The sequence below is a fragment of the Magnolia sinica genome, chromosome 10, assembly GCF_029962835.1.
Source record: "Magnolia sinica isolate HGM2019 chromosome 10, MsV1, whole genome shotgun sequence".
In the NCBI taxonomy this organism is placed as follows: Eukaryota; Viridiplantae; Streptophyta; class Magnoliopsida; order Magnoliales; family Magnoliaceae; genus Magnolia; species Magnolia sinica.
The window spans coordinates 44,106,813-44,123,968 of NC_080582.1; the positions used below are offsets into that span (position 1 = coordinate 44,106,813).

At 40.6% G+C, this 17,156-nt stretch overlaps 1 protein-coding gene across 1 annotated transcript; it reads left to right on the forward strand.

Annotated features, from left to right (window-relative positions):
* The first annotated feature begins 4,265 nt into the window (after positions 1 to 4,265).
* Positions 4,266 to 15,895, forward strand: LOC131258338 (uncharacterized). The gene is made up of 4 exons (XM_058259590.1): positions 4,266 to 4,905; positions 5,381 to 5,472; positions 5,649 to 6,122; positions 14,311 to 15,895. Exons 1-4 carry the CDS (start codon positions 4,540 to 4,542, stop codon positions 15,299 to 15,301), a joined length of 1,923 nt encoding a protein of 640 aa, XP_058115573.1. The 5' UTR covers positions 4,266 to 4,539; the 3' UTR covers positions 15,302 to 15,895.
* The last annotated feature ends 1,261 nt before the right edge of the window (positions 15,896 to 17,156 follow it).

Consider the following 17,156-nt stretch of genomic DNA (forward strand, 5'->3'; position numbering starts at 1 on the left):
CATAAAACTGGAAACAGTGGGGATAATGATTTCCAACGTTGAAACCTTTCTAGGCCCCACAGTGATGTTTATTTGTCATCCAATCTACATGGATGAAGCAAAAACACAAATATAATATTGATCCAAAACTTCTGTGGTCCCAAGAATTTTTCAGCAGTATCTGTTCAATTCAACTATTTCCTGTGGTGTGGTCCATTTGAACATTGGATATGCCTCATTTTTGGGTTCAAGCCCTAAAATTATCTGTTTAAATCAATGGACGGAGCTGATATGGTGGATCTCACAAAGTTTACTCAGTACGCTGAGGGTGGTGAGTTCCTCACTACCCAATCCGCTTCCGAGGCACACCGCATGTGATACAAGGCCCAAAATAAAAAGTACCCAAAAGTCAAAGGAGCGATACCAGTGGAAAAAAAGTGGGAGTGAAAATGTGGACCGTTGAGACCTTCTTACTACCCCACGCGATATTCATATGCCATCCAACACGTTTACAAGTAATTCCCACCATGATGATGTAAGGGTAAACACAAATATAATCCTGGTTCAAGACTTCTGTAGGCCGCAAGAAGGCTTTGATAATGGGTGTTCAATCCCCACTATTTTCTGACGAAACTGATGGGCGGACTGGAATTTATACGGACATTGATGTGGCCCCCAATGTGGGTCCCACAGAGCCTTGGTTACCCGGGCTCGTCCGTGTGCAATGAGGGTTACACGAAACTCGTGTCGTAACGTCTGAGTGCCGGATTGTCATCTATCACACGGAAGCGGGTTGGCTGGTGTACCACACACCAGCTATATAGCTGATGTAGATACGTGCAGTGCGAAGACGAGCGCCAACGCGCCTCAAACTCCAAGTTGTACGAACGGTTCAAATGAGATCTAAGTTACATGGCCCCAAAATGATGTATTTATTATATCCATACCGTTCATCCATTTTTTGAGATCATTTTAGATTATTAAAAAAATATCGAATCATATCCAAAGCCCAAATGGACCACACCAAAAATAGCAGCGAGGATAATGATTTTCACCGTTAAAAAATTCGTAACACTCACCATAACGTTTATTTTCAATCTCAATATGTTAATAAAGTTAAAAATATATGGATGAAGAAGAAAAACAAATTTCATATTGATCTGAAATTTCTGTGACCCCAGAAAGGGTTTCAATGGTAAACGTTCTCCCCTACTGTTTTTTTCCAGTGTGGTCCACTTGATCTTTAGATCTGTATTATTTTTCGGCACGGTTTAGATATAACACATACCTTATAATTTGACCCATAGATCTTGCTGACGTCAATACATAGCTATATGGCTGGGGTGTGGTACACCAGCCAATCCGCTTCCCTACCACACTCTCCCACAGGGTATCAAAGCTTCTTTTAAAAAACCAAAAAAACTTTTTCTTTCCTTTTCTTGTCGTTTTCAATTTTAGCTTCGGCTTGGTAACCGGCTTAGGCAGCTCGATCCGACGCTCGTACTACCACCCAAAAATTCGGACGGACGGTTCTGTATGTGAAACGGCGATCTTTTCTTGTCTCTCCTCGCCCTTTTCTTCTGATTTTTGCAGAGATTTTTGGGTTTTAAATCCAAACAATAGCATCCTCCGTCTTTGCACTTCAATAAAATTCGTCGACATATCGCCCCTCTCTCTATTTATACATAATAGGTAATTAAATTCCTATTCCTTATATTTATTTATTTTTGTTTTTGTTGTATCTGTTATGATGATGTATGATATGATTTGTTACATACCTTTTTCTTGGTTATTGAATAGTTTCTGCTACTTCACATGCTACAATTGGAATCCAAGTATTAGCAATTCATGCAACATGGAATCCGCTCGTGCATGGAAAAAAAAAAAAACATTTTTAGATTGTAATCTATTCTTTCCTAACCTAGTTAGCATCGGCTGTGTTTGGATGCGCTATTTATTTGGATTGAAGTTCAATGGAAAACGAAATCACGGAATTATAGCTACCCTCCTTAGCTTTCACTTCGAGCTCTTAGGGCTCGAAATTGCAATTACTTTACTATATCAAGTTGGACTCGAAAGAATTACATATTACTAGTTGGTCGTTCATTTCCTCTTGATTGAACTGAATTTTTTCAATTAGATTCAGATGTGCATCCAAACGTGGCTATTCAGTTTCTATAAAAATGTGCGGCTCCTGAAGATCAAGCATTCCCACTTTCCTAATAAAAATCTTGCTAGTCTTCTACAGCTGATGGGAGTCCCATCTCTCATATCCTTTTATGTCTAATTAAGAATGGCTTCCCCGTTGTTGTATTCTGGAAGGATGTTGCTAGGATTTCATCTTAGATGGGCTGTTCCGGGCTGGACCATGTCCAGGTCTAGCCAATGAACTAAGGGTCCATTCGGTCGCACTTGCTTGAAAGGGGGTTTCCACAAAAGGGGTCTTTACACCTGTCTTTTCAGTCGACTCACTGTCAAGTTGGCTTTTTAGCGCCTGTTTTGCCTCTATTTTGCTTAGTAGGGGATGATACAGGGCTTTCAAAAGTGCATACAAACGAACAACATAAACTGGAGTTTGGCTCAAAACACTGTTTAAGTGTCAAATGCCCCTTTTGAGGTTGCGTCTAAATGGGCACTAAGGAATCAAGCTCTGGGCTGGCTGGTCTGGCCTCCTTTTGGGCCTTTAGGCATATGCAAAACCCAGGGCCAGCCCAATTTATCAGGCTCAAAACTAAGGCTTGCATTGCAACCAACCCATGTGCCTTGAGGCTCAGCCCCAACCCAGCCCCAAATGAGTTGGATTCAGGCTGGGTTCATGCCATCCCATCCTAGTTGCAACCCCAGATTTTGGTTGTTCACTTGTCTTGTGCCCAATGATGTTCGTCTATGTGGTAGGTTGGATATTTTCCATGTCACTTTTTTTTTTTTTTTCGGTTCTTCTTTTGGTAATTAAGAAGTGAGAACACTTTATTGCGGAAACGAAAGGGGGGCTCTATCCATTAAGATGATTGATAAGATTCACCAAAATACACAGAATGCCTAGCTACAGTAGTATAGCTAGGTCATCGACCATAGAATTAACTTGCTAGGAACAAGCCAAAAGAAATAGACCAATGAGCATTCAATTCTTTTTTTTCGAGAGAGATAGCATAAACTTTATTGAAAAGGCAATGCAGCCAGCTAATATACAAGGAAAACTATATACAAATAAAGAAAAACATTCTTAATTCCATTTACAGAGTAATACTGCTTCGAAGGGCAACTAGATCCCACTGCCCATGAAAGGTACTTTTAGAAAGTGGTCGGGGGTCCAAGAGAGGCTTTAGCAAGGCGAAGACTCATTTTTACATCTTCAATTCCGCACGGTTGGAGACTCCAAAGCCAAATGGTTTGGAAAAGACGAAACTGCTTCTCCCTTTTGATCATCCCTAAACACACCCCCAATACTGGAAGAACCCAGGTTACCAAGGGAACATCCATCAAAATTTAGCTTTCAACAGCCCGTTGCAGGACTTACTGTGAACTACAATTTTTGCTGGCTTTTTGACATCATTTATCACCTTATTTGATCGCATTCTGATTAGTCAATGCTTTTTTTTTTTAATGGAACACTGAAATTTTATTGCAACAAAAAGAAAGAGGCTAGCTATCTATTGAGGTAATGGAAAGCTATACAAGGGATGGCCTGAAGATGCTATCTTTAGCAAGAGAATTGGCAGAATTAATTAATGTAGGCACTAAGATGGAAATTGGACAGAAAACATCCCTTGCTATGATTTGTTTACTGTGAATAACCTTTTGCATGATGCTTAGTGAATGCCGAAGAGATACCACTCCTTGAATAACCTTCCTCAATGAGATGACCAAAAAAGACTTCCTAATCAACATGAATCCCTTTGAAATGGCTTAAAGTTTCCCTCTATTCAAGTCACTCATGCCTAGCTGATAGAAAAGATTAATTTGACAACGCCATGCTCATAACAAACCACACCTCCAATTCTAGAGCTTCTCAGATTAACTAATGAGCACCCGTCAATTTTCACCATCCGTCTTGCAGTGGTTTTCAAACATTATCTTTCACCCGCAAAAAACAAAGACTGCGGGAATGTTTCTTGACACTCCACTAGTGTAAAACTAGTGATTGCAGACCCACTCTCTTCTGCCAATTAGCAGTACATGCTAGATTGGGAAACATAGCTTAAGGAAAGGAGTTATCATTCAAAGAGACCTTATATAGGTTTCAGATTCCTAAATGAGCCATTTTGTTTACTACATATTTTGCCAAGATTTTCTGAGTTGGAATCATCCTGAAACTATAAATAATTAATGTATATACCATATATCTATAAGAAATATAAATAATTAATGTATGCAGTATATGAAATAAGATTTTGGTGTTCTTGCACTGTGTTTTACTCCACTGGTACTTTCAGTTTGCTTAGCCAGAGCTCTTTTGACTTATTATTCTTACTTGCAGCAGTTCTGACAACTCTATACTTGTTAGGAGTCTTATGAACAACCTTGTAGTTTCTTTTATTCTGCTATTTCCAAACAGGATCAATGGCTGGACAAGTTGGTGCTTCTCCATCCACAAGTTCCTTCGAATATGAGCTTTATGGAGGAGATCCTGATCACCCTATAACCATTGTATCTACACCAAATACTATCAGCCCTTGGATTGATCCAGGAGTTTTGAAACTTAGACATAGGATCGGGCGGGGTTCATTTGGTGATGTTTGGCTAGCAACTCAGCATCAGTCTACTGAAGATTATGATGAGTATCACGAAGTTGCTGTGAAGATGTTATTTCCTATTAAAGAGGATCAGATAAACAACTTTTTGGCTAAGTTTGAAGATGTATTCTCTAAGTGCCAAGAAGTAAGAGGGGTTTGCTTTCTGCATGGTGTCTCAACCATAGGTGGAAAGGTCAGTCTATATTTCACTTTGGTGGCTTTTATAGCTTAATCAGTGGCTTGTAACTTACAAATAGGAGTTCATTTTTGTTCTCTTTTGATTATTATTTTTTTCTAATTAAGGTTGTTAAAGGTAGATAGTACCATCACAGTATCACTTGTATCTAATTTATCAAGCAATCCAGCTCCATGCATGACCGGCATCCTTCATCTGCTGGGTCTACCGTGGATGGCCATACCTGAAAAATCATATTGTTCTGGGGATCCTAGCGACCAATTGAAGGACCTTTGATGTTTAGAAATATATGGTTAGGAAATGGCCCTACCAGTGGATGACATTCACTTGGGTAGGAAGTGGAATAGAAGAATGGTCTGAATCACAAAGAGGGCTCAATAGATGAATGGTCTGAATCACATAGAACAGTCCCTTGTATTCTTTCCCTTAATGTTTTATGAGAATGTTTGCTTGCTTGATGATGTCATTTCAGATCTGCATTGTTATGAAGTTCTATGAGGGATCGGTGGGAGACAAAATGGCCCATCTTAAGGGAGGCAAGCTTTTAATGCATGATTTTTTGAGGTGATGTGGATTCTGGATGTACTGAAGAGCTTACATATGTTACATTTAATGCTTAAATGATGCTACCATAGTTTTGTAGATTTTGAACGTTTTAGATTATTTTAGATATGAATCTGGCCAATGTCAATGCATCATACAATTATGCCTAAAATCCTTAGTGATATTGATGTCCACAGGTATGGGATAGACTTGGCTCAGGGAATTCTAGAACTTCACTCAAAGGGAATCCTGGTTCTTAATCTTAAGCCATTTAACTTCCTTCTTAATGAACATGACCAAGCAATTCTGGGTGATTTTGGGATTCCATCACTACTACTAGGAATTTCTTTGCCCAGCTCAGACACGATTCTGAGACTTGGAACGCCAAACTACATGGCTCCAGAACAATGGCAACCAGATGTAAGAGGCCCAATTTCCTTTGAGACCGACTCATGGGGATTTGGGTGCAGCATTGTGGAAATGCTCAGCGGTGCACAGCCCTGGTGTGGGAAATCGGCTGAGGAAATTTATCACTTGGTTGTAACAAAGCAAGAAAAGCCTAATGTTCCAAGCGGATTGCCTCCTGTAATTGAGAATGTTGTTAGTGGATGCTTTGAGTATGATTTCAGGAATCGACCTTTAATGGCAGACATTTTACAGGCATTCAAAAGGTAAGTTCTGTCAGTTTATTCAAATTTTGCTGGCAATTGTTGCGTTTTGGATTCTCAAGGAATTCTTGGAACTACATCTAATATCATGCTGTCAGTCGTATCTTTCACCTTGGATCTAAAAGATTGCTTCAATTCATTAAATGACTTGCCTCCTTGTATATCTGTTGGTGTTGCACTTGATATTTTACTAGTAAACATCATGCGCTCTGCGAAAATGTAGAAACTAGACGAACATTTTTCTTTCTTTCTTTCTTTCTTTTTTGAAAGCAACTGATAATTTTACAAGAAGGAAAACGACAAACAAGCTCGACGGGGGGGATGAGCAACCCGTGCAAATGCATCATAACTTGGTCTAACAAGTCACAACCATTGTCTCACCAATAGAATGTGATACACATCCGGGGGAATTACATCACACAACAGCTCATTCCTGTACTTAGATCCACTTGAAAAGAATACTCTCAACTTTCGAACAAAAGAAAATAAAATAAAGAAACTCAAACTAGAAGTGCAATCTCAGTAGGTATCTTTATACACCAACTATATGGAACCCTTTATTAAGCTATGTGGGACATTTCGTGTATGGTCCAAAATCCCTTTATGCATTAATATATAAGCTCAATAACAACTTCCAATTGGACTCGTGGGTCCTGCAGTCCATGGTATTAAAAAATGGTTACGTACCATTACGTAATGGTGACATCTGTTATGCTCTATATGGTTGTAACGTCCATTCTGAAAACTATAGACTGACGGGCCTGTAACAGCTGTAATGGGCAGATGCAGGGGCATAGGGGGCCGATACGGGTCTGTAACAGTCTGATATGGGGCCTTTACAAGGTGGTAACGGCTGTTATGGGGGGCTGTAACAGTCCATACCCCATAACAACCATAAGGCTGGCCATTATGGCAACTGTTACTGTTATCATGCCTTGCTACTTTTTAAAATCCGATTGTATTAGTGGGGGACTATGGTCAAATAAAATGATGGATCGTAGACATGATCTTCATTGGCCAATAATGAGTCCATTGGTAGCCTCTCTTTTTCTTTTTTTTTCTTTTTTTCTTTCTTTCTTTTTTTTTTTTTTTATATATACTTTTTATTTATTTATTTTTTAATTTTTTTAAAAAAATATTTTAAGCTTGTTAGTACACCCACTGTCAGTTCACACTTCACTGTTAGCCACCCCCTCTAGGGAATCGATACCAAGACCTCAGTGTTGAAACGAGGTATCTTTCACTTAGTCTACCACTTGAGCTATGGATCTGGGTGTTTCATTGGTAGTCTCTAAATTGATGATTCAACAGTCAGTTATGGATCACTTGCAGTGGGTTTAAATACTGTCATATTAGCAATTTTCACTCTAATTTGAGATCTCTTGCGACTCACACAATGCTTGCCATCAATTTTTTCTAGGAGATGTTCATTGATTTTTCTTGTCATTCGCAGCACCGCCTTGAACATCTCATGACTATTCTGTGTCATCCTTGAACCATATAACGGTCCATTATGAATGGGGGGCAATGGGTGAGGCTGCCCATCGAGCTTCTGGTCCTGGTCCGATACAGGTCAAGCCAAGGCCTCTAAAAGAGGGCCGTGGTCAGGTGTGAGCCTAAACCTGAAGCCCAATTAATAAAGTGGTTAGGCCCAGGCCTAGATTTTGCAAAATTTTCTATTAAGACCCGATCCACACAAGTGAACAGGTCATATTTTATGATGTTAATAGATGGACTTGGGCTTGAAATTGAAGACCTGATCGCTAGACGGGCTAGGCCTAGGCATGAATTTATGACCTGATTAATAATTGGGTCCGGCTTGGGTTCACCTTGACCTAGCACAGCTCCGGTATCAAGAACACTAATTGACTGGACTTGTATTTAGTGTATTTGGTACAGACCAGTTAGGAAGTTATTTGAACAGATTTAGGACAGGATATGGCAAGGTTTTGAGATAGTTTAGGTTCAAAAGGGATGGAACTTCAGGCTGTTGGCAGGTTATAGGCTGAAATTTCTGGGAAAAGTGGCTGGACAGATTATGGGCTAAAATAGGGCTAGGGACGAGGGCTGTTGTAGGCTGGTTTTGGGGGTTTATTTGGTTGGTTTTGGGTGCCGGCTCTAGTCTGAAAGTGGACAGGGACCTTTTTGGTTGCAAATTGGACTGAAGTCAGTGCTATATGTAAGGTTAATTTGGTACTGTGTAAGGGTATATTATTGGCTTCTGTTGGTGCAGGGTTAGGTCAATTTTAGGGAGCTGTACTTTTTGTTGAAGGAGTGCACCTTGTGCATACTCCTGCGTAGTACTAGACAGATTTGGGCATCCTATCTTCTGTACTCAGTATACCTTTCCTGTAATATATTGTATTCAGATTCATTCTTATCATGTATTAGTTGTGTCTTACACGGTATTTTCTAAGTTAGAATATCCACTTTCTGTAAGTTGTATCCTTCCTGCGAAATGAAGTTGAAAACAAGAATCTTCTTCGCTCAAGTATCCTATCTTTGTCTTTTCTGTGTTTCTCTGTGAGATTTACAACTCCACAGATTTACATCTCACTACATGATATCAGAGTGAGGAATCGCACCCAGATCCACCGATTTCAAAATTGGTATGTTTCTTGAAGACCATATGATTTCCTGCATCAAGTGGGGCTAACTTCCACTGATAAAAGGTGAAAATCAAGGTCATATTTAAGTAGAGGGGGATTTATTGTGATTCACGCACATTTTTTGGGCATTTTTTAGCTCCTCAGAGGTCAGTTTTTCCATTTTTCTTGTATTTTTCAGAAAAAAATAAAAATAAAAATCTGAGAATCGACCTCAATTGTTGATCTTGTCAGTTCTCTTAGAATTTGGACATTAAACTTTACCTCTGTGGTTGGTTTTTTGTGTAGAATCTATCCATGATTATCTTTGAAGGAAATTGGTTTCTTTGGGTTTTAAGTTCAATCGTTCATTTCCTATCATGCAACTCTGGATTGTTTATACTTCTTTTCTTTGTTGCTCTTTATTCATTTTGTTTGGCTATCCATTAAGGGTTCTTGCGTGGAATACATTTGTGTACTAGGTTGATTTTGAAGGTATGATCAGATTCGGATCTTATCTTTAGGTCCCTTGCTGAGTTTCATCATCCCTTTATTTCTCTTATTCACGCTTGGACACTCAAACTGATTGAACTTTTGTTTTTTTTTTTTTTTGCTGCACTTTGTTACTAGTATTGATATTATTACACCTAGGCCCTTTGTTATTGTAATTTTGTCTTAATCGCTGTCTTCTTCCAAAATTTCATTTGGGGGTATCTAAATTGGCCTTTGAGATAGAACTCTTTGGTATATTCATTTACCGATTTGTTCCATTGACATAGATTATGACACCTTTGATAGAGGTCACGGGCATAAGTTGCGGACCCGCGGTAGGAAATTCCTTTTTAACTTATTTTTCATCTTTTCTCGAGAATTTACTTTCTTCTTTTCTTGATGAATTCATAGAGCTTGGAGATCGTCACACCATGCTAACAAGTGACCAAAAAACTTCATACTTACTAACTTTACGATTTGATTGTACATGATTTCCTTGTACTCGAACTCCTTTTCTACATTGCTTAGTCAATTGATGAAGTCGTCAATGTACAAACGACCATGGAGTTCCGAAATTTCCACATCAATTCTAAGCTCTTTATCATGTTCCAACAATAGAAAGATTCGATCATTGGTGTCTTACACCTCCCCCCTCCAACTTCATTGTTGGACGTTGGCCCATCGTCCCTCAACTTATGGAAGGTCTTGTGGTCTCCTTATGTGGGAAGCTAGCATGTTGCCAAAATCAGCATATGTTAGGCCCTTTGGTAGGGCATTCTATTAAAAAACAGTTACGTAATAGTTGTTACATAACGATAATGGTGGGGCCTGTAATTGCCATTTTGAAAAAAAAAAAATGGTCCATAACACCCCTATAACGGGCTGATGCATTTGCTTCCTTTAATTTATTATTATTATTATTATTATTTACGGGGGCCATAAGAGTTGTAACAACCACTATTATCGTTATTGAATACCTTGATGTCGGTCGGCTGTGGGCCTTCATCACTTATGAACCGGTTTAGGTTAAGGATTGGATAAAGGATTGCTGAGGATTTTTACAACAATTTTAAGGACTATGTAATGCAGGGGCATTTTCACACCGGGCTCGAGTGAGGTGGCCTGTGGGATGCAAAGGCACATTTGGGGGGCGGTCTGTGTGATGTGGAACCCATATGATGTGAGGCCCACAAGGGGGGTTTGGCCGAGGACCTAACCCATGGGATGTGGGGCTTGGGCTATGAGATAAAGGGATTGATTCGCCCCGCTCTATCAGTTCGAGCTTTTAGCGCAAGTGGTTAGTTGTCCTGTATCAAAGTGGTATTAGAGCGGGAGGTCTCGTGTTCGAGACTCCTCACCGGGGGTGATTAATGCAGGGACATTTTCACACTGGGCTCGAGTGGGGTGGCTTGTAGTATATAGGGGTACACTCGGGATGGGTGGCTCGTGTGAGGCAGGTGGTTGGTGTGAGGCGGAACCTATGTGATGTGGGGCCCACGAGGGGGTTCAGCCAAGGACCTAACCCATGGGATGTGGGGCCTAGGCTATGAGATAAAGGGATTGATTCACCACGCTCTATCAGTTCGAGCTGTTAGAGGAAGTGGTTAGTTGTCCTGCATCACTATGTTAGTGTTTGATGGGGCTTAGGAGTTTTTAAAGTCTATAGTTGGGTTTAAAAGGTGTTTAGGGTTTTATGGTTGGACTTTGACGATAATGTAGGGTTTGGAAAAGGCTTTAGGGGTTATATATTGGCTTGCTGTTGGGACTCTACATGGAATAGCAGTTAGGAATTGGCCAATTGGGTACAATAGGATTTGAATTAAAATTTGGGTTGTATATAGCTAGAATGGGAGTAATTCGGAACGGAAAAAGGGTTTTTGGGGTTTTTAATCGGATGGGAAGTGGGTGATAAGTGCTGCTTTGGAACTTGATTGCGGATTGGGGTCATGATTGAGATTGGATCGAGGATATGATTAGAGCCGTAGTTGGGGTTTTTGAGGGGATTTTAGAACGAGGATTGTCGTTGCATACTAGATGGGTAAGAGTTTAAGGTATAGGAGTCTGGGGAAATAGGCGTTGAGGTTAGAGTTTTATGCAGGAATTTACTAGGAGGATTTGGAGTGGAATCGGGTAAGAGTTTTGGGAATCCTAAAACGGGCAATGGCTAGGCACGGAAATGGGAATTGTGGCTGAGATGGATTAGGGTTATGAAATAGATTATAGGAAAATGTTGAAAAGGTAATTAGGGTTTTTGGGTGTATTATTAGGGGAGATTTGAGTTTAGGGTTAGGATTTGGGTAATTGGACAGGTTTGGGGGAAGGAGAAAAGCAGCAGCAAAAGCCAAGTTGCCTTGCCTATATAATAGGCTATTAGATAGCGCTTTATTGTAATCAACCTATGTAATAGTTTGTTACATTTCGCCTGTGGGAGTTTTGTGCTCTCATTGCTGATCCCAAGCCCAAATAAAGGAGGGTTGTGTGACTTTTGTCAGGTTGGCAGCTGGCATCAAAGTTATGCCATAACTTCCAACACAAATCCAAAGCCCCTGATGGAGTGGGATGGTGGAAAAGGATTCATGTAGCCAACCCCAATTAGTTGGGACTTGGGATAAATGATGATAACGACAAGTTGCCTTGGAAATAATTTATAGGAAATAAGTGAAGGAATGAATTTGTGGGTCTCACCACATGAACAACCTAAACGAGTTGCACCTCTATTGTTTATAGAAGAGTCACAATTCTAGGGTTTTTTTTTTTTGGTTAGCTTGTTAGTACACCCACTGTCAGTTCACACTTCACTGTTAGCCACCCCCACTAGGGAATCGATACCAAGACCTCAGTGTTGAAACGAGGTATCTTTCACAATTGTAGGGTTAATTCCAATAAAAGAATCAAATGAAAAGCCATACATATGGCTATAATGGCCTTGTATATACAAAAGTCCCAATAAACGAGATTTCTATTGGTCGATATTTATTTATTTTTAAAATATAATCAAAACTAATTCTAGGGAGTTGTAATATATAGGGAAATGATGGGTCAAGGAAACAACATAAAAAAGAGTTCAGATACTAATAAAATACTTTGTATATACAATTGTATGGCTCCTTAGTCCTGTACCGCTTGTACAGAACCTCATTTCGATGTATGTGATTTGTGTATAAATGCAAAAAGGACTCTTGATTGGACCTGTGTGCCCCACGGTCCAATCAGATGATAACTTATGGCCATCCAATGTTTCTGTTGGCCCCACATCCCAGTTGTGCCTGATCTTCAATCAGCTAGAAATGAGGACCACTCTTCTACTCTTTTTTATGATCTGATGGTCCTACATTAGATATAATAAAGAATGTTGAGAAAATGTTTTGACAGCATACACCAAAATCATCATTCCATAAACATACCAAAGAAACATTTTCTTAACTGTGCCCAAAACCATTGTCAGTCTCATGTTTCTGTTCCAGTCCCTATTTTCTCATCAATATAATGTAACAATTCCTCACAGCTGCACACCCGTATCCCCACCTGCAAGATCAAAGCACATGGATCGTATTGAAAAATTGCCATCAGCTTTGGCCTTTGAGACCAAATGCAACAATCCATGCTGTTTCTAGGAATGGAGGTATTCTCTAACAGCTGCAGCAAGCTTGAAAAATCAGAAATCTCCTGATCCAGCAAATTTCTTTCGAAAGTCAGCATGCAAAGCATATTCCCACCCACGCACTGAAAGCATTGGTTGATCTTCGCCCCTTTGTTGTCAACCAACATGCGGAGCCTTTCAAACCTTTTCCCAAAGCAGCACCTCACCACACCATTGATCTTCCAAAAGATGGATGTTCATCGTGTCACCCACAAACCACAATGAATCTAGTGAGATTGGAGCAGTACTTGACTGGCCAAGAGAGCCCTCCAAACAAAGGACCCCTCCTTTGAATAGCTGGATTAATGCCCCTAAGCCTTGCACTGAAGTCGATCTGCAGATATCCCTTTTTTTTCCAAGCAGCTAAATGATATCTGTGTTCTCCCTCATTCCAAGAATCGTTTTGGTATGTATCTGTGGTCGCCATGACCTTAACCGGACACCTGAGATGGACATTTTCCTTCAGATTGCTAGTCTCCTACTGAATTTTTCTACCAGATTATCCCAGCACTCTGCCAGAGGCTTCAGCCCGGATATTAGGATCCCTAGATGTTGGCAAATGGGAAACTGAACCGCCCAGCTGATGCGCCTGGTCATTGATGCAGGCAGGTATGCAATTAACCCCTGCAATGTTGCCTTTTTCTAAGTTAATGCTGAGACCAGACCCTATTTCAAGCATACTAGGATGCCTCTATACATCAGAGCTTCTGTTTCCATACCGTCCCTGAAGTGTAATGTAACGTTCAAATGTTGCATGTGTCTTATTATTAAACCCTCTTCCCCAGTAGCATGCCATTGATGAACTTTGTGTCTGCAGCCTTCTGAAGTATTTTCGCCATTGCCTATGCAACAGCTTTGAATAAGAGCAGAGATTGGAGATCGCCCTACTGGATCCCTCGAGTGCTATGAAAGTCCCTTTGGCTTTTCATTAACAAGGACCGAGAAACATGGCAACTTGATACAAGATCTGATCTACCTTGTCCATCAAACTCCGAAACCCATTCTATCTAACACGTGGCAAAAAAAACTCCCAGTTTATACTATCATTGGCTTTTTCCATATCCACCTTCAATAGTTCAGATGCTTCACACTTTCATTTAGGAAAAACCAATTCTTCCATACTGCCAAAATGAGAATTTTGGTGTCCTATGAATCTTCAATCAGCATTTTGGGGTACATCTAGACGGGCCCTAAATTTATACTCTCACCATTTTGTATAAATTGTAAAAATCAGAAATTAATAGGTCCTGCTCCAGGAACAAGTGTCACTTCTTTCTTTTTGGCAGTGTATGAGAGATACTTTATTGGTTAAAAGACCGAAGTATTCGCTCATCTGCTAGTGCTTCCAAAGTTCAATAAATATCTTAAAATTTTGTTTTTCTTTTAACTGCCAATGCTGATATTTTTGCTACTGTTTGAGACCACTGTTGCCTCTACATTGCAACCTGATTATCATGAGATATAAATCTTGCAGCTGTCAGAATGCTCTTGACGAGGATGAGAGCCGGATCAATCTCGGAATTGGGAATGTGGACAAATCAAATGGTCATGGTTACACCAAGTGGTTCCTATCAAAAGACCTGCTTCAAGTGGGTGACACTGTGCGTTCAAGAAAGCCAGCAAAGTCTTGCAAGCCAGAAAGCATGGCCATTCCAGAAGGAACGGTAGTTGGTCTGGAAAGCGGCAGCGATCGAGATGGTTTTGTTCTAGTAAGGGTCCATGGGATCCATGATCCTCTGAGGGTCCAATCATCAACTTTGGAGAGGGTGACATCTGGCTTTGCTGCTGGGGACTGGGTACGGGTGAGGGAGGAAGACAAGAAGAAGCATGCTTCTGTAGGCATTTTGCATTCGATTGAGCGTGATGGCAGAGTTACCGTTGGTTTAGTAGGGATGGAGATTCTTTGGAAGGGAACTTGTTCAGATCTCCAGATGGCGGAGTCTTACTGTGTTGATCAGTTTGTGAGAGTGAAGGCGAATGTGTTTAGTCCTCGGTTTGAGTGGCCTCGTAAACGAGGTGGGGAGTGGGCCACAGGGAGGATTTGTCAGGTCCTGCCAAATGGGTGTCTTGTCGTTAGATTTCCTGGCAGGTTTGTTTTGGGAGATGATTGCAAATTCTTAGCGGATCCGGCTGAAGTGGAAGTGGTTAGTTTCAATACTTGTCAGGGGGCGGTGAAGAAATACCAGCACCTTGAGGACTTCCATTGGGCCGTAAGGCCGCTGGTGATTGCCTTGGGTCTTTTCACGGCGTTGAAGGTGGGCTTCTTTATAGGGAAGAATGTGGGTAGATCGAGGTCAAGGCTGACATCAACATCGAGGTTGAGGTCAAGGAGGAAGAAAGGCCGCGTTGCTTTGGTTCAGGGTGACATTCGACAGCTGGATGGTCAGGATGGTAGCAATCCTGCATGGCTCCCTCCATCTGTGGCTAATATCCTTTTCAGGGAAGGTGTTGCTCCTGCTAGGTAACTTTCCATGCTTCTGTCAGGAGGACTGTTAATAGATGTACATATATACATGGTTTTTAGTTTGTTTTGTGTCATAACTCACGCTTCTCTAATGTTTGTGGATGGGGTTCGACATGGCTTCTTGGTGGGACTGGACTTCACATCTGTTGGGGTCCACCATTAGGTGATGTGGTTAAAAAATGCCAACTGGAAATCCTAGTCTAATTGAAGGGGGTAGCCGACTATTTCAATTTCACTACCAAAATTGATGGTTTGGATAACAGAGTGGCATGAATTTTGGAACATGGCCCATTCATGATGGTGCTTGCCAGATGGATGATTCAGATCCTCCAACTAAAAGCCATGTGGATCCCATTCAGTGACACATTGAAGGACCGTTACTCACACTGTATGCGACCTGTACCTTCTTTTAGCTTTCATTCCCTACTAGTTTGGTGTAAATATGCTTGAATTTGCCTCTGCCATATTTAAAGTCTATGTAGGCACACTTATAACTATGGTGTCCTTTATTTTTATGACCAACTGTGATAATCTATTTAATTGGAAGTGGGGGCCATTTATTGGATGGTGAGCTGCTAACCCCCAAGTTCCTCTACTTGATTATGAGTGAGATTTGTCTGCTTCCCAGAAGGTGCCATCATGCCATTTTCTATGTTTGTGATTTGTAATGCCATGAAGGGGCTCACATTTGTAGTTGGCTAATTTTCAACTTCCCTCCTGCTTACTACAACTACCTCTGGTATCTAAGATGGCCCGAGTTGCCTTGCTGAAGAGCGGAACTTAAATATAGGGTCCTGATGAATCATGTCAGGTGTGGTCCTGATGCCCAGTCTGTCCAAAGCGGGCCATGGTCTGCTGATCTATACTACTGATCTGATGCACCTTTGGTCAGATAGGGGAGATGCCATAGAAATGTTTCAGATGAGAAATTCCTAGCCATCTATCCTTTTTTTCCTGGGTTTTTGCTGTTTGTTGTTAGCTGTATGTGGGTGATTGGCTGATGGTTGTAGATGAAGGTTTTTTCCTTTTGGGAGCCTGTCTTGATCACTAAAACATGACCTACTTGTAATGGAAGGTTTCAAATGTCCTCATAGAATTATGTAGTTGGACTAGAAGTTCCATTTTTAATCAATTTATTTAGTTCTTATTCCTAAGAGTAGTTCCATTAGAAGAAAAACGATAGAGAATAGATTGAGCTGGTTTGGTTGTGTAACAAAGACCACAGGGAGATGGTTTTGTAAAGGGGTAACATTGATTCTGGCAAGAAAGCATGGAAAGAAGATAAATAGAAGACCTAGAAGGAACTTGGATTAAGGTGAGTGGAAATGCTAAATCTTGTTCACTTGCCAGAGATGGGGCCCTAAATAGGAATGGTTGGTGAAATAGGACCCACAGAAGCTTTGTTCACTTACAGAAGACGAGAAGTAGATTGGAATGACTAGTGGAATAAAATCCATAAAACCAATCCACAAATAGGTGGAATAAGGCTAATATGAAGATGATGGCTACTGCAATGCGGATGATGTATTATTTTCACTGGCTCACTCAAATCTTTTCCCAAGCCAAACTAGCCTGGCATAGAACAGTAACTGAAGGGGTTTTTTTTTTTGTAACAACATTTGTAAAAAGCAGAAGAAGAAGAAGAAGAAGAGAAGAAGCAAGCAATAAGCACTTATGATTGCTTCACTGCATGTCAACGATTGGTTTGGATTGAATTTCCCTCATTACGAATAGACGAGCATGCACACGCACAGCTCTCCTATGCAACTTCTAAGCAGTTGTTGATCTCCCCCAAAACTTACTAATCAGAAGCCAGACAATGGTGGCCATCAATTGGGCTACTAGAAGTTGATCGG

Bases quoted from the DNA above. Each gene is read 5' to 3' on its own strand.
- LOC131258338 (XM_058259590.1), top strand. From the start codon at position 4,540: ATGGCTGGACAAGTTGGTGCTTCTCCATCCACAAGTTCCTTCGAATAT. The intron at 4,906-5,380 runs GTCAGTCTATAT...ATGTCATTTCAG, and splicing joins TCTCAACCATAGGTGGAAAG to ATCTGCATTGTTATGAAGTT. The intron at 6,123-14,310 runs GTAAGTTCTGTC...TAAATCTTGCAG, and splicing joins ATTTTACAGGCATTCAAAAG to CTGTCAGAATGCTCTTGACG.